The 20744-nt window shown below is 51.4% G+C and overlaps 1 protein-coding gene across 1 annotated transcript in view; it reads left to right on the forward strand.

Moving 5' to 3' along the window:
- LOC108638130 overlaps positions 1–20744 on the forward strand; it is a 77864-nt gene that overhangs the window by 18071 nt on the left and 39049 nt on the right. Inside the window, exons 2-3 of the mRNA XM_018063499.1 lie at positions 867–973; positions 17134–17331. Of these exons, the coding sequence (XP_017918988.1) occupies positions 867–973; positions 17134–17221 (195 nt within the window). The 3' untranslated portion in view covers positions 17222–17331. The remainder of the gene's footprint in view (positions 1–866; positions 974–17133; positions 17332–20744) is intronic.

The following is a 20744-nucleotide window of genomic DNA, read 5'->3' on the forward strand; positions in this document are numbered from 1 at the left end:
CCGAACGGCCAGGATGGGGATGGATCGCCTCCCGCGACGGCTCAAGATGGTGCCGGGACCCTGAGGGCCCGCGCGCCTGCGCCCTGGCCGGCTTTGCCCTTGGGCCCACGCCGGGGCGTCGCACTTTCCGCTGCTCTCCCTCCGCCCTGGGCTAGTCGCCCGATCCCTCGGTAGAGAACGGACAGAAGAATCACGCCCTCCATTTACGCAGCTTTAGAGTCGCAGGCCTCTAAGCCGAGCCGTGTCCCTGAGGAGAACCGGCAAGCGGCGCGGGCACAGGCGTTGCCCTGGTCAACGAGTCGGTACTTCGTGCGCAGGCGCGCCGTGCGGGGCTCAGCGCAAGGGCGCCTGGGAGACCGCCCGGAAAGCGAGCCGGGCCCTGCCCTCAAGGAGCTCTCACAGGAGCCAGGAGCAGAGAGCGACGGGCGAGCGTAGGTATCCGTCAGCTCTACCCGAACCGTCCGTGGGAGAGTTGGGGAAATGTGTTTTCAGACACAGTGGTTTTATATCATGATCTCGACAATGAGTCCATCTTTTGTCAGCGAGTTTTAATTTTAGAATTCTATGAGGTTATATTTTGAATATTCGCCATGTTCTGGGGAAGAGATTCCGTGACCAGAATGAAAACTCGGAGAGGGCAGGCACTTGTACCAGTACCCACTGCACCTAAAGGGTGCCTGGCACAGAATGAATGCCCAGTGAATAGTTTTCAGATCGCTGAAGTCTGTGAAAGAGCGTTTCTGTTGTTTTAGTCTCTAAGTCGTGTCTGACTCTTGCGACCCCGTGGACTGTAGCCCGCCAGGCTCCTCTGTCCATGAGATTTCCCAGGCAAGAACACTGGAGTGGCTTGCCATTTCCTTCTCCAGGGCATCTTCCCCACCCAGGGACTGAACGCGCGACTCCTGCGTTGGCACCCTGAGCCACCTGGGAAGCTCTTAAAAGGGCATGCTGCCCCCAAAGTTGGGAGTTCCTGGTAAGTGAACCATCCGCTAGCTTGGCTGAGAAAACCAAATATTCATTTGTTAAAAAGCAGTCTAGTGTGTGAAGGAGGGTTGCATATAGTAAGTAAAATTACAGGATAACTCAGTTAAATTTGAATTTTAAATAAATGACAGCTTTTTAGCATTAGTATTGTCCCATACTGGATTTTCTATATTTTATCTGGCGCCCTAGTGAGAAGGCGAGAAGGCAATGTGTTAAGGTGGGGAGGGAAGATGATTTCATTCCTCCTAGAAAGAGAACTGGAGAAGAAAAAAAAAAAGACACCTGGAATTTATAAATAAATGCCTCCAATTATGAAGCAGACCTAAGACTGTGCTTGAGAAACTTTGATTTAAAGTCCACCTAGCCCTGTGCTAAGGATTGTATTTACATCATAATTGGAATGTCCTCTGTAGTAGGATAATTATTTTTAATTTTACAAATGAAGAAAGAGGCTCAGAGATAGGAAGTGGCTTGCCCAAGTTGCCATATTTTCATTCAGTCACCCCAAAAATAGTTACTGAGAATATTTTTGTGTGCTGTTCTGGTATTTTTATTCCACACACAGGCTGCCTCCTGAACTTGAAAATTTCAGTCTCTGCTCACTGCTTAGGCGCCTTCTCCTTACCCACCCCAGCTGTGGTTTCCATGGTAACCGACCCTACTCTGCCTGTGTTGCTAACTAGAGCTAAGAGCTCTTGAAGGGGAACAAGAGGAACCAGTGACGTCAGCGTAAGTTGCCTAAGGAATGGGAGGAGCGCCTGGAGCCCTAAAGCTGCCTCTTTCAGTGGTTTGTGCTAGATGCCTGTATGTGTTAGAGTCTGTCTTTGGATGAGGTGTCTGCAAAAGAATAAAAAGGTGACCGCATGAACCTCTGTAGACTCCATGGAGTCACAGACTGTCAGTTCATAAGCTGCCGTGAGCACCAGTGACATCAACATTTTGCATGCTTAATACTTATTAGTTCATTTATTCTGTCACTCAATCAGTAGTGATCTGAAGAGAGCTGACTTCCTATGTGTGCTGAATGCTAAAGGTACTACGGCTATTAATACACTTATAGTCTCTGTTGCCCTGTTCCTTAGAGTCCATCAGGAGAGATACTTATTCATCTGTTTATTTTTTATGATTTTTTAATTGACGCATCTTTGATATACAGTATTATTTACAAGTATACAATATAGTTATTTGGAATTTTTAAAAGTTATACTCCACTTATAGTTATTATAAACTATTGACTATATTCACTGTGTTATACAGCATATCCTTGTAGGTTAGTTTATGCGTAATAGTCTGCACCTCTTAGTCCCCTACCCCCATTTGTCCCTTCCCTGCTTCCTTCTCTCCTTTGGTAACCACTAGCTCTTTCTCTACAAGTCTGGTTATTCGTTGTGTTCACTAGTTTTCTATATTTTTTCGATTCCACGTATAAGCAATATCACGCAGTACTAGTCTTTCTCTGTCTGACATTTCACTTAGCATAGTCCCTTCCAAGGCCATCCATGGTGTTGCAAACGGCAACATTTCATTCTTTCTTAGGGCTCAGTAGAATTCCTCTGTATATATGTTGCTCATCTTCTTTGTCCATTCCTCTGCTGATGGACACTTAGGTTGTTTCCATATCTTGGCTGTTATAAATAGTGCTGCTGTGAACATTGAGGTACATGTACCTTTTCGAATTAGTGTTTTCATTTTTTTTTTCAGATGTGTACCCAGGAGTGGAATTGCTTAGGCAGATGGCAGTTCTGTTTTTTGTTTCTTTTGAGAAACCTCTGTGCTGCTTTCGGTAGCACCTGTACCAGTTTCCATTCCCGCCGACAGTGTGCAGAGTCCCCTTTGTCCCACATCCTCGCCAGCATTTCTTTGTGTTGTTATTTGTTCCTTTGGTTATTTTGTGATTATTTTTTTGTTCATCACTATATTCTGAGAGCTCATGATGTGTGAGACATATTAGAGTCTGGGAGAAACAGAGTGAGTTTAAAAAGTAAAACGAAACGCTATGCTGCCTGGAAATGAGCCTGATAGGTTTGAGGTCAGGTATTAAACAGATAATCACAAGCGTGGCAAACCTTTGCTAAGTACCTGCTGTGGCGCCAGGCACTATTTCAGACAGAAGGACTGTAGCAATGAACAAAATAGACTTTGTATCTGTTCTCGTGGAGTTTACATGATGGTGCAAAGAGAAGAAATATATGCAAATGAATCATTTAGTGCCTTTCATTTACAGCATTAGAGAGGGAAAGTGGCAGCCCACCCCAGTATCCTTGCCTGAAGAATTCCAGGGACAGAGGACCCTGGCAGGCTATAGTCTATGGAGTTGCAAAGAGTTGGATGTGACTTAGTGACTAAACAGCAGCAATGACAGTCACAACGCACAAAATATTCAACTCAAATTGACTTAAATAAAAAGGAGAATTTATTGGCCTAACTAACTAAAAATGCCAGAGATATAGGTGGTCTCCTCTATTTAGAAACATGATTTCTGTTATTCTTGCAAATCTCTGTGGTTTTTCTGCCCAATATTCCCTCCCCCCTGTTTCTTGCCACAGAAGCCTTTTCTATGGAGAACTGGTGAGGGTTTGACCCAGGCCTTGTCAGACACTCTGTTCTGTTGCTGTGCCCACCATGATTGGTTCAGGAATGAGCATGTGACTCCAGGTGAGGCATTCGGAGATACTCCTGTAAGGAATGATAGCTCTTTGCTAGGAGGCTAAACTGGTCCTGTCTGCCTGTTAGGGACAAAAGCAAGAGTCAGAGCCTCCCACTGCCTCTTCTGATATGTAGAGGGGGGAAGGTATGTAATGGACTTAGTACAAAGCGGGCTCTCAGTAACTGTCAGCCAGCGTTGAGGGGGAGTTACAAAGGGACAGTGAGAAGAAAGTCTTTGAAGGGAGCGGAAGCTGGTGAGTTTGTAGACCACTTCAAGATAAAGTAAATCAGGGTTCTTGGAGTGCCTGGTGTTGTTCAGTCGTTAAGTCCTGTCTGACTCTGCGACCCCATGGACTGCAGCACCCCAGACTTCCCTGGCCTTCACTGTCTCCCAGAGTTTGCTCAGACTCATGTCCATTGAGTTAGTGATTCCATTTAACCATCTCATCCTCTGCCGCCTCCTTCTCTTCCTGCCCTCAATCATTCCCAGCATCAGGGTCTTTTCCAGTGAGTCAGCTCTTCACATCAGGTGGCCAAAGTATTGGAGCTTTAGCATCAGTCTTGCCAATGAATATTCATGATTGATTTCCTTTAGGATGGACTGGTTTGATCTCCTTGCTGTCTAAGGGACTCTCAACCGTCTTCTCCAGCACCACAGTTCAAAAGCATGAATTCTTTGGTGCTCAGCCTTCTTTATGGTCCAGTTTTCACGCTCATATATGACTGCTGGAAAAACCATAGCTCTGACTATGTGCACCTTTGCTGGCAAAGTGATGTCTCTGCTTTTTAATACACTGCCTAGGTTTGTCATAGCTTTTCTTCCAAGGAGGAAGCATCTCTTAATTTCATGGCTGCAGTCACTGTTGGCAGTGATTTTGGAGCCCAAGAAAATAAAATCTGCCACTGTTTCCATTTTTCCCCTCCATGTGTAAGTGCTATCATGTGATACTTGTCTTCCTCTGACTTATTTTTCTTGATATGACTGATCATCTCTAGGTCCATCCATGTTGCTACAAGTGGCATTGTTTCTTCTTTTTAATGGCAGAGTAATATTCCATCGTATATATGTACCGCACCTTTACCCATCCATCTGTCAGTGGGCACTGAGATCTTCCATGTCTTGGCTGTTATGAGTAGTGCTGCTGTGAACACTGGGGTGCCTGGATCTTTTCAAATCAGAGTTTTTGTCTTTTCCAGGTATACGCCCAGGGGTAGGATTGCTGGATCAAATGGTAGCTGTTTTTAGTTTTTTAAGGGGTCGCCATACTGTTCTCAGTTGTGGCTGCACCAAATTACATTCCCACCAACAGTTTAGGAGGGTTCCTTTCTCTCCGCAACCCGTCCAGCATTTATTGGTTGTGGACTTCTTGATTATGGCCGTTCTGACCTGTGTGAGGTGGCACTGCACTGTGCTTTTGATTTGCATTTCTCTAATAATTAGTGTTAGTGAGTGCCTCTTCACGTGCCTGTTGGCCATATATATCTCCTTTGGGGGAGATGTCTAGGTCTTCTGCTCATTTTTTGATCTGGTGGTTGCTGTTGTGTTTTTGATAATTGAGTTGTAAGCTGTTTGTGTACTTTGAAGAGCAAGCCCATATCTTCTCCCATTCTGTAGGTTGTCTCTTTGTTCTGTTTATGGTTTCCTTTGCTGTGCAAAAGCTTTTTTAAGTTTGATTAGGGCCCATTTGTTTATTTTTGCTTCTATTTCTTTCACCTTGGGAGACTGACCTAAGAAAATATTGCCACAGTTTATGTGAATGACTGTTTTGCCTGTGTTTTCCATTAAAATGAAAATCTGACTGTGTTTTCCTCTACCTAAAATCCTCAAAAAGAGTCCTACAGCTTTTTAGCCGAAGACCCAGCTCCTCACCAAGGCTTGCATGGAGTGGAGACTCCAGGTTCTTTTTGGAAGGTCCAGCGGGTGGCATTTGGCTTAAACATAGGTGAACGCAGGGCGTGCCTGAATATGTCTGGATGCTCCCCTTGCATCACTGTGAATGAGTATGTCATATTACTATTCAAGAAGCCCGTGTTCCTCAATACATCCTTAGGTTCTGAGGGTGTGTGCGTGCACCAGGGTGTGCGTGTGAGTACAGACGTAGGGAGGTGACAGACAATAACACTGAACATGGGGCTTCCCTAGTGGCTCAGTGGTAGAGAACCCGCCTGCCAATGCAGGGGTCAGGAGTTCGATCCCTGAGCTGGGAAGCCCCCCAACACTGCAGCACGCCAGGCTTCCCTGTCCTTCACTGTCTCTTGAAGCTTGCTCAAATTCATGTCCCTCGAGCTGGGGATGCCATCCAACCATCTCATCCCCTGTCGTTCCCTTCTCCTCTTGCTCTCAATCTTTCCCAGCATCAGAGCCTTTTCCAATGACTCGGTTCTTCGCTTCAGGTAGTCAAAGTACTGGAGCTTCAACTTCAGCATCAGTGCTTCCAGTGAATATTCAGGGTTGATTTCCTTTAGGATTGACTGATTTGATCTCCCTATAGTCCAAGGGACTCTTAAGAGTCTTCTCCAACACCACAGTTCAAAAACATCAGTTCTTTGGTGCTCAGCCTCCTTAATGAGCAATTCAAATCATCTTCCTGTTCTCATGGAGCCGACAGCCTTGGGGACCACCACCATCCTGCAAGTGGACTGTTGGAGAGTTCCCACAAGCGTCGGAAAAGACAGCCAGAGAAGCAGGCCACCAACCAGCATCCGTTAGAAACCCGTCCAGCCTCTCCACGGTGGCTCGCCTCAGCGGACGTGCTTTTGCAAGCCGAACAATCCATGTCAGCGCTCTTCCCTGCAAACCCAGCCAGTGAAAGAGCCCATCAAGGGTGGACTCACTCTAGTAAACACGCCTCCGGGTGCCAGCCAGTCGGCAGGGATCTCACTTGAGAGACCACAGTCCTACAGACAGCATGAGGCTGTTGATGCCTCCAAAGGTCCACCACCCTCCCAGCGCCAAACCCTGCATGAGATCAGTCCATCCAGGACAGAGAGACTGCCTGACTAGCAGAGCTCTCCCTCCTTAGGGGAAAAAACAAATCTGGCACTGTCCTTTTATTTATCTTTTTACCTTTTTGTTTTGTGTTGGAGTGTAGCTGCTTAACAATGTTGTGATAATTTCAAGTGGATAGCAGAGGGGCTCAGCCATACATACACATGTACCCACTCTCCCCCAAACTCCCCTGCCACGCAGGCGGCCACATAACCCTGAGCAGAGTTCCCTGTGCCGTAGAGTAGGTCCTTGTTGCTTATCTGTTTTAAATGTAGCCGTGTGTACGTGTCCATCCCAAACTCCCTAACTGTCCCTTCCCCTTGCAACTGTAGGTTCACTCACAAAATCTGTGAGTCTCTTTCTGTTTTGTAGTAAGTCTCTTTGCATCGTTTCTTCTTCCATTCCACACAGAAGGGGTGTCGTGTGATATTTCTCCTTCTCTGTCTGACTGACTTCACTCAGTGTGGCAGTCTCTAGGGCCGTCCACGCGGTCGCTTTATTTCACTCTTTTTAATGGCTGGGTAATGTTCCACTGGGCACATGGGCCACGCCTTCTTTATCCGTCCTCCGTCGATGGACATTTAGGGTGCCTCTGCGTCTCGGCTGTCGTAAACAGCGCCGCAGTGAGCGTTGGGGAGGCACTGTGCTCTCGTTTGGGGCACTAAGCTGTGTCAGTCTGCTAGCACCGCCGGAGCAGGGCAGCACAGGCCGGGGGGCTGGAACAACAGCAGTGTGTCATCTCACGACCCTGGAGACCAGCACTCTGGGACGAGGGTGTCGGGGGTGCGGGTCTCTCCCGCGGCCCCTCTCCGCAGCGTCAGTCGCCGCCTTCTCCCGGTCACCGCGCCCGGTCTTCACCACGCGTGCCCTCGTAAGAGGGTGCTGATGGTTGGCTTAGGGCCAGCCCTAACGACCGCGCCTTGCTTCACCTATCTGCAGACTGAGAAGACGAAAGCTCGACTAACTCTCCGAAGACTGAGAAGCCTGTATGCAAGCTCGGGCACAGTCTGAGCGCCTGGGCGTGCCGCGAGGGATCAGGACTTCGGTGACTGAAGTTAGAGGGCGTAGAGTTCGGCTCGTAACAGCGTAGTAGTCTCGCTTGGCCGCTTTCGTTTTGGATCGTTTCTTGTTAAAGATTTTTTGATGGGGACCATTGGGCTTCCCTGGTGGCTCAGCGGTAAAGAGTCTGCCTGCAGTGCCGGAGACGTTGAGTTCAACCCTTGGGTCAGGAAGATCCCCTGAAGGGAGGAATGGCAACGCATTGCAGTATTCTGGCCTGGAAGATGCCGTGGGCAGAGGAGCCCAGCCGGCTGCAGTCCACGGGGTTGCAACAGTCAGAAACAACCGAGAGGCTCAACCACCGCTGTTAAAATCTCTCCTGAGTTTGTTACAATTTTGCTTCTGCTTTATGTTTTGGTTTTGGGGGCCGTGAGTCATGTGGGATCTGTTTCCCACCCTGGGATCAAACTCTTAACTCCCTGCATCATAAGATGAGGGCTTAACCACTGGACCGCCAAGGAAGCCCCCGCCTGTGTGTGTGTGTTTTTTTTTCTTTCTTTCTTTCTTTAAATATTTCTTTTGTACTAGGGTGGAGCCAGTCAACAAACAGTGTTGTGATAGTCTCAGGTGAGCAGCGAAGGGGCTCAGCCACCCATGTCCACGTATCCGCTCTCCCACCGAGCCCCACGCCCATCCAGGCCTCCCCGTGTTTTCACAGAGGCAGTGCGCAGCCGCATGCATGGGAACAGGTGGCTTCTGCCTTCCCAAGCTCTCTGTGCTCTCCCAGGCGTGTCTCTTTCTTCCGCTGGGACACACGAAGCCCTTCTTGGCCCTGGGTTTTGGACATAGGCCATGAGTTCTCCGAGTGCACACAAGTTCTCTCCCTCCTGGAATGCCTCCTCGCCGCACCCCCACCCCGCCCACCCGGGCCGCCTTGCTCAGGGAGTCCAGAGTTCCACTGGAGACACTCGGCCGCACTCCAGCCTCTGCCTCCGGGTGTTAATTAGCGCCGGGAAGCTGGGGTCATTTCTCGCCACACATCCCGTGCTCCCAGTTGGAAAGGAAAGACCCACGTGGCGAGCCTCACAGGACTGGAATCAGCGAGCGCCCAGCACGTCTCATGCATTTAGGGGCCCAGGTTGGGGTGAGGGACTCTCCCAAAGTCTATAGAGAGGCAGTAGAAAACTCGGTCATCAAGACATGTAATGTTTTTCCTTTATTTTTTTTTTTAAATATTTTTTAAAACGTGGACCATTCCTAAAATCTTCATTGAATTTGAATTTGTTACAATATTGTGTCTGTTCATGTTTTGGGGTTTTTGGGCCGTGAGGCACGTGAGGGTCTTAGCTCCTCGACCAGGGATCAGACCCTCGCCCCCTGCAGTGGATGGCGAGGTCCTCACCTCAGGACTGCCAGTGCGTGCCTGCTAGGTCACTTCAGCCATGTCCCACTGTTTGTGGCCCCGTGGACGGCAGCCCGCCAGGCTCCTCTATCCGTGGGATCCTCCAGGTAGGAATACTGGAGTGGGTTGCATGCCCTCCTCCAGGGGATCTTGCCGACCCAGACATCAAACCCACGTCTCTTACGTCTCACGCACTGGTAGGCAGGTTCTTTACCACTGGCACCATGCAGAAGTCCTAGATGCGTAATATTGTTTGAAAGACTGACTTGTGGCCGTGTGGTGTCCGCAGCGGCGCAGGCTCTCTCTGGCTGCAGGAGCGGGGCCTTCTCACTGCAGGGCTCCTCTTGCTGCGGAGAGCAGGCTTGAGGGTGCACGGGCTGAGTGCTGTGGTGCACAGACTTGGTTGCCCTGAGGCATGTGGGGTCTTCCCGGAGCAGGGATCGAACCTGTGACCCCTGCATTGGCAGGTGGATTCTCAACCACTAGACCACCAGGGAAGCCCCCAAATGTATAATATTTTAACAGTGCTTTTTAAAAAAAATCACAATGCAAAGCAATCAGCGACGAAGGACTCCTGTTGGGATTCACGGCGTCTGAGGCCTGCTTTAGGATAGCCGCAGGTGACCCGGCGAACGGGGCCTGCTGGAAGGATCTGTTCCTGCCCATCTCCAATCTTCGGCCAAATCTGCCTCCAGGGGCCCCAGTCCTTTCTCAGGAGGGGAGCTGGGGGAGGAGAGGAGCAGAAACGCCTCTGAGCCGCTCCCAGGCTGGTTCCAGCCGGGCTGGCGACCCTTCCTTGGAAGTTGACCTCTCATTCTCAGGGAGCAAGGCCTTGGCTGGTCATTAACCTGGGAAGTATCTGGGAGCCCAGGCCGCCCAGACCCTTCTCTTGGGGGGTGGGAAGTGCCTCTCGCGGTCATGAGGCAGAAGCACGAGCCTCTCCCGCGGACAGTCTCCAGACGGCACAGGCCGCAGGGTCTGCGGGTCATGCCCCCTCCTTCTGCGCGCCTCCTCCTTGGCTGCCCCACCCCCATCTTCCCCCTGGCTTGCCCCCCTGGTCTCCTGAGGGCACCCCCGCTTCCATTCCTGCCCTCCCACCCTCCGGTCAATCCCCCACGTAACTGAGGTTTGACCATTGCCGGAGCTTCCCTGCTGGCCCAGTGGCCAGGACTTTGCCTTCGGATGCAGGGGTGCAGGTCTCATCCCTGGTCAGGGAGTAAGATCCCACACGCCTCTTGGGCAAAAAAGCCAAAACATGAAACAGGAGCAATTTTGTAACAATTCAATAAAGGTTTTAAAAATAGTCCACAGGAAAAGAAAAAGAAAAGATATTACCATCCCTTACATCAAACCAACTGGTGCCTCCCCATTGCTGGTAGGGGGAAAAAAAAATTTAGGCTCCTGTTTTAATTTTATTTTTTTCAAGAGACAAAAATTAATAGATGTCCATATATATTTCACATATAACGCAGCATCACACCCTGCAGGGTATTTACTCATGTACCTGCAGATACGTTTGCAACACTTCTTAAGTCTACGAAATGGAACAGAGAAAAATGAACAAATACATTCAGCACTTATAAAATGCAATATGATAAGGGATATAAAGTACTATTTTCCTCTCAACACTTCAAAAGATGTGTGTATGCTCTTTGTTTTTTTAACAAGTAACATCACAGATGTAAACTCTTAAGCCCCTTTTTAAAAAAAAGGAATTAGGAGGATTTCCCTGTTGGTCCAGCGGGTAAGAATCTGCCTTGCAGTGCAGGGGATGCAGGTTCGATCCCTGGTTGGGAAACTGAGATCCCTCGTGCCACAGGGCTGCTGAGCCCACGTGTTGCAAGCAAGACCTGGCAAAGCTAAATAAATAAACATTTAAAGTTATTAAAACTTATTAAAAAATAAATAAATGCAGGCGTATAAACAGTGAAAGCTTCAGAATCTCCACCATGGAGGGCTGAGGAGAGCAATTCAGTTACCTGGAGTGGAGTGACAGGAGGCAGTTTGACTTTGCCTGAAGCTGCAGCTGCCTTTGTACAGTTTTCTAAACACAGTGGTCACTATTTGTAAATATGTTACAATATAACTCATTGCATGTTGTTGTTCAGTGCCTAAGTTGTGTCTGACTCTGCAACCCCATGAACTGCCGCACGCGAGGCCTCCCTGTCCTTCACCATCTCCCGGAGTTTGTGGAAACTCATGTTCATCGAGTCGGTGATGCCATCCAGCCATCTCATCCTCTGTCGTCCCCTTCTTCTCCTGCCTTCAGTCTTTCCCAGCATCAGGTTCTTTGCGAAGGAGTCAGTTCTTTGCATCAGGTGGCCGAAGTATTGGAGTTTCAGCTTCAGCATCAGTCCTTACAATGAATACTCAGGACTGATTTTCTTTAGGATGGACTGGTTGGATCTCCTTGCAGTCCAAGGGACTCTCAGGAGTCTTTTCTAGCATCACAGTTCAAAAGCATCAGTTCTTCGGTGCTCAGCCTTCTTTATGGTCCAGCTCTCACATACATACACGACTACTGGGAAAACCATAAGCTTTGACTACATGGACCTTTGTCAGCAAAGTGATGTCTCTGCTTTTTAATACTCTATCTAGACTTGTTATAGCTTTCCTTCGGAGGAGCAGGCGTCTTTTGCTTTCATGGCTGCAGTCACCACCTGCAGTGATTTTGGAGCCCAAGAAGAGAAAACCAGTCACTGTTTCCACTGTTTCCCATCTATTTGCCGTGAAGTGATGGGACCAGATGCCATGATCCTAGTTTTCTGACTGTTGAGTGTTAAGCAAGCTTTTTCACGCTCCTCTCTCAGTTTCCTCAAGAGGCTCTTGGTCCCTCTTCGCTTGCTGCTATTAGAGTGGTGTCGTCTGCGTATCTGCAGTCTCTGGAGTTGTAAACTCCTTGAGACGGAAAGTGCAGTTGTGGTTTGCAGGGCCTCAGAGAGGGAGGGTGGGGAACCGGTGTTTAATGGGGACAGAGTCTCAGTTTTGCAAGATGAAAAGAGTTGTGGAGATGGACGGTAATGACAGTTGTGCCACATTGTGAGCGTATTAAACACTGCTGAACTGTGCACTTAAAAACGGTAAAGACAGGGACTTCCCTGGGCGTCCAGGGCTGAGAGTTCGTCTTCCACTACAGGTGGCCCAGGTTTGATCCCTGCTCAGGGAACTAAGATCCCACATGCCGTCTCATGTGGCCAAAAACAAAAACGTTACGATGGTTAATTTAACGTTATGTGCATTTTAGCGGTTTCTTTTCTTAAAGAAAAAACAAAGATGTCGGGTTGTTTCCAGTCACCTGAAGGCTTGACTAGTGGGGAGGTCCACCTCTGGGGTGGAGAATGGTCACCACAGCCAGTAAAACCCAGTAACAGTGAAGGCAGATGTGGCAGTGGGTCCTTCCCCGAAGCCTCCGCGGGGGAACCCAGCCCAGCCCCACCTTGGCTTCAGCCTCGTGAGACCCGGTGGAGGCTGCCTGGACTTCTGACCTGTACAGCAACGGTCAGGTGACCTGTGGCATCGTTTCCAGACTCCACGTTTGCAGTAATTTGTTCCAGAGCGATGAACACTAACAGCTATTGTCAGAATGGACCGTGGAATTTAAGTCAGATCAGGAGGAGCTGTGGTCAGGTGCTGTGAACTGAGTGTGCCAATAAGCCACAGAATTGTCTGCGGGGCGGGGGGCGGGAAGACCTAAGGAGACCAGGGCCAGCGTTGAGAGCAACAACGATCTGATACATGATTTCAGGCACTGTGCAGTTTCTAATGATGACGAAGTCGGAGTAGGTAGGTAGACAGACAGACAGATAAGTATGCACAGAAAGCAATCATGGAATAAATATCCCCTCACCTTCAGAGCCATTATCTCTATGTTGCCTGATGGTGGATAATTTTTAAAATTAATCACATTCGATCTTTTTATTTTCTTTTTTAATTTTGTGTTGAGGTATAGCTGATTAACAGTGTTTATAGTTTCAGGTGAACAGCATAGGGACTCAGCCGTACATATACATGGATCCGTTCTCTCCCACGCCGCGTGTTTATTTTGCTTAGTTTTGGCTGCTCTGGGCCTTCCTGCTGCGCACGGGCTTTCTCCAGTTGTGGTGACGGGGGCTGCTCCCTGGTCGCGGTGCCGGGACCTCTTACTGCAGCGGCTTCTGTTGCAGAGTACACGCTCTAGCCACATGGGCTTCGGGAGTGGTGCCCTCCCGGCATGGTTGCTGTGCGACGAAGGGCCTTCCTGGACCAGAGATCAAACTCGTGTCCTCTGCATTGGAAGGCAAGTTCTTCACCGGGGAAGCCGCACAGAAGGTTTTTAAGCTAATTTTTATGGGCGTGTAGTTGCTTTAGGATGCTGTGTTAGTTCCCGCCGTAAGGCAGAATGAACCAGCCATCCGCACGCGTGTGTCCCCTCCTTTGCGGGCGTCCCTCCCGTCTGGGTCACACAGCGCTGAGTAGAGTTCCCCGTGTTGCGCAGCAAGTTCTCGTCAGCCACCCGCTACGCACAGGACCAACAGGACACGTGTCTACCCCAGGCTCCCGATTCCTCCCACCCCTCTGTCCCCTGCGGTGTCCAGGTCTGCGTCTGCTTGCTCCGCAGAGGGCCTGGCCCAGCTGTAGTCCTGCTGTGTCCCCTGTCGCCTTTGTTGCCTGTGGGTTGGCATCCTGTCCGTGAAATTGTCCTCTCAGACGGTAAAGAGTCCGCCTGCAAGGCCGCAGACCCAGGTTCAGTCCCCGGCTTGGGAAGGCCCCCTGGAGGAGGGCACGACAGTCCACTCCAGTATTCTTGCCTGGAGGATTCCATGGCCAGAGGACCCTGGCAGGTTGCAGTCCTCGGGTCACAGAGAGTCGGACATGATGGAGCGGCCCACGCTCTCTCTCACTTTTCACACCACAGGATTGTTGCCTCTCTCCATTCACTTAAAGAATGATCTTGCCCTGCTCAGAGTCCCCACTCCTTCCTCCACCCCACCCCAGGGGGAAAGGAACACGTCCGCACGCGCTCCCGAGACTCCCCAGGATGCAGCTCAGTGCCCGGGGCCGAGGCAGGATGCAGCTCAGTGCCTGGGGCCGAGGCAGGATTCAGCTCAGTGCCAGGGGCCGAGGCAGGATTCAGCTCCGGAGACTCTCCAGGATGCAGCTCAGTGCCCAGGGCCGAGGCAGGCCGGGTCTTTGTTGGAGGCGTGCGTGCTCCCTTATTGATGTCTGTTAGGATGTCATTTATAGTTCACACCTGGCTGTCTTGGGTGGGATCTCTGAATCCCTCTGGTGAGCAGCACGGAGGGAGAGCAGGGCTTCCGGGGCCCCCCACCCATCACTGTCCTAATACGTGGCATCTAAAGGGGGCCCCAGAGGGCTCTGTACCAGGGCTGGAACCTGGAAGCCTTGGCTTCTGTTTCGCAGGGTGAGCCAGGCGAGACACTCCTGACCCACCCGGCTCACTGCCCCCCTTCCCCAGTTCGCAGGAAGCCGACGGAAGCTGAGGCTGCGTGTGGCAGGAAGGCAGGGAGGCTGGGGGAAGCGCCCGTCCCCCCCGACCCTTCTCACGGCCTCTGGTCAAGTGCAGAGAGTGCAGGTGTGAGTCGCTCAGTCGTGTCCCACTCTACAAGCCCACGGACTGTAGCCCGCCAGGCTCCTCTGTCTGTGGGGTTCTCCAGGCAGAAATACGGCAGCGGGTGGCCACTCCCTCCTCCAGGGGATCTGCCCAACCCAGGGATCGAACCCGGGTCTCCTTCACTGGCAGGCGGATTCTTTACGCCTGAGCCGCCAGGGAAGCCCCAGTGGCCTGGGGGACGCACTTTCCTGGGTCTTGGGCCCCAGGAGGGGACGGGAGCAGAGGCGGGGGCTCTGTCCACCTTTCCTGGGTGGGGAAGCGCTTCACAGGGCTCGTGCTTGCTCCTCCCTGAGTGAGGAAGCACTCCTGGGGTCAAGGGTCCTCCACTCCTGGACGTGGAAAGAGCGACACTGTCTTTCCCTCCCTCGCCAGGCTATACCTCCCAGACCCTCACTGCTATAGACGGTCTGCCCTTTTGTTACGGCTGAGTAATATTCCACTGTATGTACACATTTGCAGAGCTGCGGGTAGGCCTAGAGACTGTCGCACAGAGTGAAGTAAGTCAGAAAGAGAAAAATCACACATATATGTTGAATCTAGAAAAATGGCACTGAAGAACCTGTTTGCTAAGCAGAAATAGAGACACAGAGGAAGCGAGGAAATGTTCTGACACCAAGGGGGGAGCGGGGGTGGGGTGAGCTGGGAGACGGATTGACACATGTCCGCCATTGATATGTGCGTAAAATAGCTAATGAGAGCCGACTGCAGAGCTCAGGGAAGCCCACTCAGTGCTCGGCGGTGACCTGGATGGGAAGGAAATCCAAAAGAGAGGGGAGATGTGTGTCCATACAGCTGCTTCACTCTGCTGTACAGCGGAAACTAACAACATTGTAAAGCAGCTTGTTGTTCAGTTGATAAATCATCTCCAACTCCATGGACCCCATGGACGGCAGCACACCAGGCCTCCCTGTCCATCACCAACTCCCGGAGCTTGCTCAAACTCATGTCCATCGAGTCAGTGATGGCATCCAACCATCTCATCCTCTGTTGCCCCTTCCTCCTCCTGCCCTCGGTCTTTCCCAGCATCAGTCTTTTCCAGTGAGTCAGCTCTTCACATCAGGTGGCCAAAGTATTGGAGCTTCAGCTTGAGCATCAGTCCTTCCAATGAATATTCAGGACTGATTCCCCTTAGGGTTGACTGGCTTGATCTTGCAGTCCCAGGGACTCTCAAGAGTCTTCTTTAGCACCACACTTCGTAAGCACCCTTGTTGGCGAAGTGGTGTCTAGGTTTATCAGAGCGTTTCTTCCAGGGAGCAAGCGTTTCTTAACGTCATGGCTGCAGTCGCCATCTGCAGTGATTTTGGAGCCCAAGAAGAGCAAGCGTGTCACTGCTTCCACTTTCCCCCCGTCTGCTTGCCATGAAGTACTGCCATGAGCCTAGTTTTCTGAATGTTGAGTTTTAAACCAGCTTTTCCACTGTTCTTTCACCCTCATCCAGGGAGTCTTTAGTTCCTCTTCACTTTGTGGCATTAGAGGGGTATCATCTGCATATCTGAGGTGAGGTGGTTGGTGTCTCTGCGGTGACCTAAATGGGAAGGAAATCCAAAAAAGAGTGGATGCATGTATACGTATAACTGATTCACTTTGCTCCACAGCAGGAACTAACACGACATAGGAAAGTAACTATAAAGACTTGTTTTAAAAAGTTGAAACCCGCAAGAAAGCAGAGAAGTCATGCCCTGGGATGTCAGTGCTGGGGCAGTGCCCCTCAGTGGGGACAGCACGGCGCGGGGCGGGATGGGTCCTCCTCAGGCCCCTCCACGGGCCTCCGGCCCCAGCTGGAGGATTAAGGAGAGCAGGCTCCTGGCGCCCCGCAGTCTGCGGCCGCCGCCGGGGAGTGTCCCTGGAGAGCGGAGGGGCCAGAGGGCTGGAGGCTCCCAGAGGAACCGGAGACCCGAAGGTCAGCAGAGCCCTGGCCTTCCAATTAGGTTCCTTGTGACCCCGGAGGCGTGCACACCCTCCACGCGGGGGAGAAAGGCTCAAGAGAGGTGAACTGCTGGAGACAGGCCGTTTCCCAGAGAGGCGCCTGGGGTTCCCATTTCACTGTGACCCTCCGACCGCTTTGCAATTAAACAGCACACCTCTCCCCATTCCTACCCTACTCTCACCAAGGCGCATCCTCCTGGGGTTAGGAAAGCCCTTGGCCGGGGTTCGCACACTGAGAGACCATTCAAAATACTGTTTAAGGCAGCAGGAAGCAGAAAATGCCAGAATTAGGCCTAAGGTGTCAAGTTAAATAAATGTATAGGGCTTCCCTGGTGCCTCATTGGTAAAGAATCTGCCTGCAATGCAGGAGATGTGGGTTCCGTCCCTGGGTGGAGCAGATTCCCTGGAGAAGGGCATGGCAACCCACTCCAGTGTTCTTGCCTGGAGAACTCCATGGACAGAGGAGCCTGGAGGGCTGCAGTCCTTGGGGTCGCAGAGAGTCAGATACGGTTTAGCACAGACGCACACAAAGGAATGACTGGGAAGAATTGCAGGGTCTTCCTCTCCCCCGGACAGTCACCCTGGCATGCAGGAGACGAGCTTCCACGAGCTTTTGCTGGAAGATGTTGACATGCTGCAGCCGCAGATTCCAGACTCCAAATAAATCTTCAGTTGTCCGATAATCGTCTCCCCGCCAGCTTCTTCCCACCAAGCGCTGTTCCGTGGGGCCAGCTGAAATGCAGACTCTACAGGAAGGATGATGGGCGATCAGAGGTGAGATGATTCTGTGTTCTTAGCATGGACGGTTGCATAGCTGTATGCTCAGGCCACTGTGTGCGAATAATAATGCACTTGGCTGCTCCCTTTGGCCCTGCGTTCTCTTCTGATGTTTGCTCATGTCTGTGGCTGCACTGGATCTCGGTTGCAGCACGTGGCGTGACATATGAACCCTCACTTGCAGTGTGAGGGATGTAGCTCCTCGATCAGGGGTCGAACCCTGACCCTGTGCACTGGCAGCGCGGAGTCTTAGCCCGTTTGTTGCTCACTTGCTAAGCTGCGTCTGACTCCTTTGCAACCCCGTGGACTGTAGCCTGTTAGCTCCTCTGTTCGTGGGATTCTCCAGGTAAGAAGACTCAGTTCAGTTGAGTCGCTCAGTCGTGTCCGACTCTTTGCGACCCCATGAATTGCAGCACGCCAGGCCTCCCTGTCCATCACCAACTCCCGGAGTTCACTCAGACTCACGTCCATCGAGTCGGTGATGCCATCCAGCCATCTCCTCCTCTGTCGTCCCCTTCTCCACCTGCCCCCAATCCCTCCCAGCATCAGAGTCTTTTCCAATGAGTCAGCTCTTCGCATGAGGTGGCCAAAGTGTTGGAGTTTCAGCTTTAGCATCAGTCCTTCCAGTGAACACCCAGGACTGATCTCCTTGCAGTCCAAGGGACTCTCAAGAGTCTTCTCCAACACCAAAGTTCAAAAGCATCAATTCTTCAGTGCTCAGCTTTCTTCACAGCCCAACTCTCACATCCATACATGACCACTGGAAAAACCATAGCCTTGACTAGACGGATCTTTGTTGGCAAAGTAATGTCTCTGCTTTTCAATGTGCTATCTAGGTTGGTCATAACTTTCCTTCCAAGGAGTAAGCGTCTTTTAATTTCATGGCTGCAGTCACCATCTGCAGTGATTTTGGAGCCCCAAAAAATAAAGTCTGACACTGTTTCCACTGCTTCCCCATCTGCTTCCCTGGGTTGCTATTCCCTTCTCCAGGATCTTTCTGACCCAGGGGATCGAACCCGCGTCTTCTGCATCGGCAGGCGAGTTCTTTACCGCTGAGTCACTTGGGAAGCCTTGGCCGCTGGACCTCCAGGTAAGTCCCAGCATTCTATTCTGCATTTCCTTATATGTTATCCCGTTGTTCTGACTCGTGTCTGACTCTTGGCCGCCCCGTGGACTGTGGCATGCCAGGCTCTTCTGTCCTCCACTGTCTCCTAGAGATTCCTCAGACTCACGCCATTGAACTGATGATGCCGTCCAGCCATCTCATCGTGTCAGCCCCTTCTCCTCTTGCCCTGTCTTTCCCAGCATCAGGGCCGTTTCCATTGAGTCAGTCCTTCACATCAGTTGGCATAACATTGATCTCCATTATCTTGTAGTGACTTTGAATAGTCTATAATCTATAGAATTTTGAATGTCTTTGCTGCACTCCTGAAGCTAGTGTGATCTTGCATATCAGCTGTGCTTCAATAAAACAATAAAGGATTGTGTGAAGTGGAAGCAATGGCGTGTAAAAAGTAAAGATGGGTTTGTTAAGTATAAACGAAAGGGTTTCCCTCATGGCTCAGTAGTAAAGAATCTGTCTGCAATGCAGGAGACTGGGGTTTGATTCCTGGGTCAGGAAGAGCCCCTGGAGAGGGAAACGGCAACCCACTCCGGCTTCCTTGCCTGGAGAATCCCATGGACAGAGGAGCCTGGCTGGCTGCAGTCCATGGGGTTGCAAAAAGGTGGACACAGCTGAGCAACCAAACAACGAAGGCGCGTTGCTCTGAAGGCAGCTCCTTCTGGGTGGCCCCGCAGGACACCCCTGGTTGCAGGAGAAAGACGCGCGGTTCGGTTCACCTTGAGCCCTCCCCCCAGATGAGGTTTTTAGTCAGCACCCACAGGGGCTCTGTAGACAGGCAGGGCACAGCTGGTCTGGGAGGGCTTGGGAGACAAAAACAACTCAGGCTTGTTCAGGCCAAGAGGGGGAGTTTCCTGGCTCCAGTAAGCAGAGCAAAGAATTGATGCTTCTGAACTGTGGTGTTGGAGAAGACTCTTGAGAGTCCTTTGGACTGCAACGAGATCCAACCAGTCCATCCCAAAGGAGACCAGTCCTGGGTGTTCACTGGAAGGACTGATGCTGAAGCTGAAGCTCCAGTCCTTTGGCTTCTACCCGGTCAGTTGAAACCACTGTAGCTGTCTCCAGGATGGACACGTGACTACAGCTGGGGAGGGAGGCCCAGCCCTGGCCTATTTGTGGAAGGGATTGGGGAGGACGCCTGCTGGGGAAGGCAGAGGCCAGAGATGGGGGAGACGGATCCGTGGGACCTGGGGGCGCCCGTGCCTGGAGCCAGGGACCCCTGTGCCCGTCAGTCCTGAGTCAGTCAGCTGTGTGAAAAGTCAGTTTTTACTGAACTCTAGCTGCTTTACAATGCTGTTAGTCTCTGCTGCGCAGCAAAGTGCATCAGCCGCACGGGTACAGATGTCCCTTTTTTGGGCTCCCTTCCCGCTTGGGTCACCACAGTGCCCTGAGTAGCGGTCCCTGAGCTCCACAGTCGGTTCTCATCAGTTGCGTGTTTTATACGCAGTGTCAGTAGCGCAGGCGTGTCAGTCCCCTGCCCAGCTCCTCCCGGCCCCGCTTCCCCTTGGTGTCCGGATGTTTCTTGGCTTCCTCTGTGTCTATTTCTGCGTTGCAGATAGGGTCATCAATATCATTTCTCTAGATTCCCCACATTTACACATTAGTATAGGAGAAAACTTGTTTTTGATCATTCTTTTGTCTTAGCGTTGGCAGTTAGCATCTCTGTCTCTCGTCACTGAAGACACGTTTCTAAGCCCGAGCATGGCCGATCAGATGTGCATTTCGGGAGGGTGTCCTTGGATGGGGGTGGGGGTTGATGGAGAGAACTCAGCGTGGGGTGGGCCCGCGTTCTGTGACGCAGGCGGTGTATCAGCGGGAGAGACGGAAAATGCGCGTGAAGGCAAGTGTGGGAGAGGGCGGAGCCACAGTTAGGCGGACCAGACGCGACAGCTCTGGGTTGGGCGGATGGAGGAGAGGGAGCAGTTGGGGTGGTCTGAGTTTGTGAACTCTGTTTCATTTCGGCTGTGCCGGCTCTTGGCTGCCGCACCGGGGCTTCCGCTCGCTGCGGTGAGCCGGGCTGTTCTCTCGCTGCGGTGCGCGGCCTTCTCCTTGCAGGCGCTCCTCCTGCTGCTGAGCACGGGCCCCCCGGGCGCCAGGCTTTGGTAGCTGTGGCTCCCGGGCTCTGGTGCCCAGGCTTAGTGGTTGTGACGCACGGGCTTAGTTGCTCCGCGGCCTGTGGGATCTTCCCGGACCAGGGATCAAACCCATGTCTCTTGAATTGACCGGCGGATTTTTTTTTTTTTTTAACCACTGAGCCACCAGGGCAGCCCTTAACTGCTATTTTATTTTT

Source organism: Capra hircus, chromosome 18 (assembly GCF_001704415.2).
Source record: "Capra hircus breed San Clemente chromosome 18, ASM170441v1, whole genome shotgun sequence".
Taxonomy (NCBI): Eukaryota; Metazoa; Chordata; class Mammalia; order Artiodactyla; family Bovidae; genus Capra; species Capra hircus.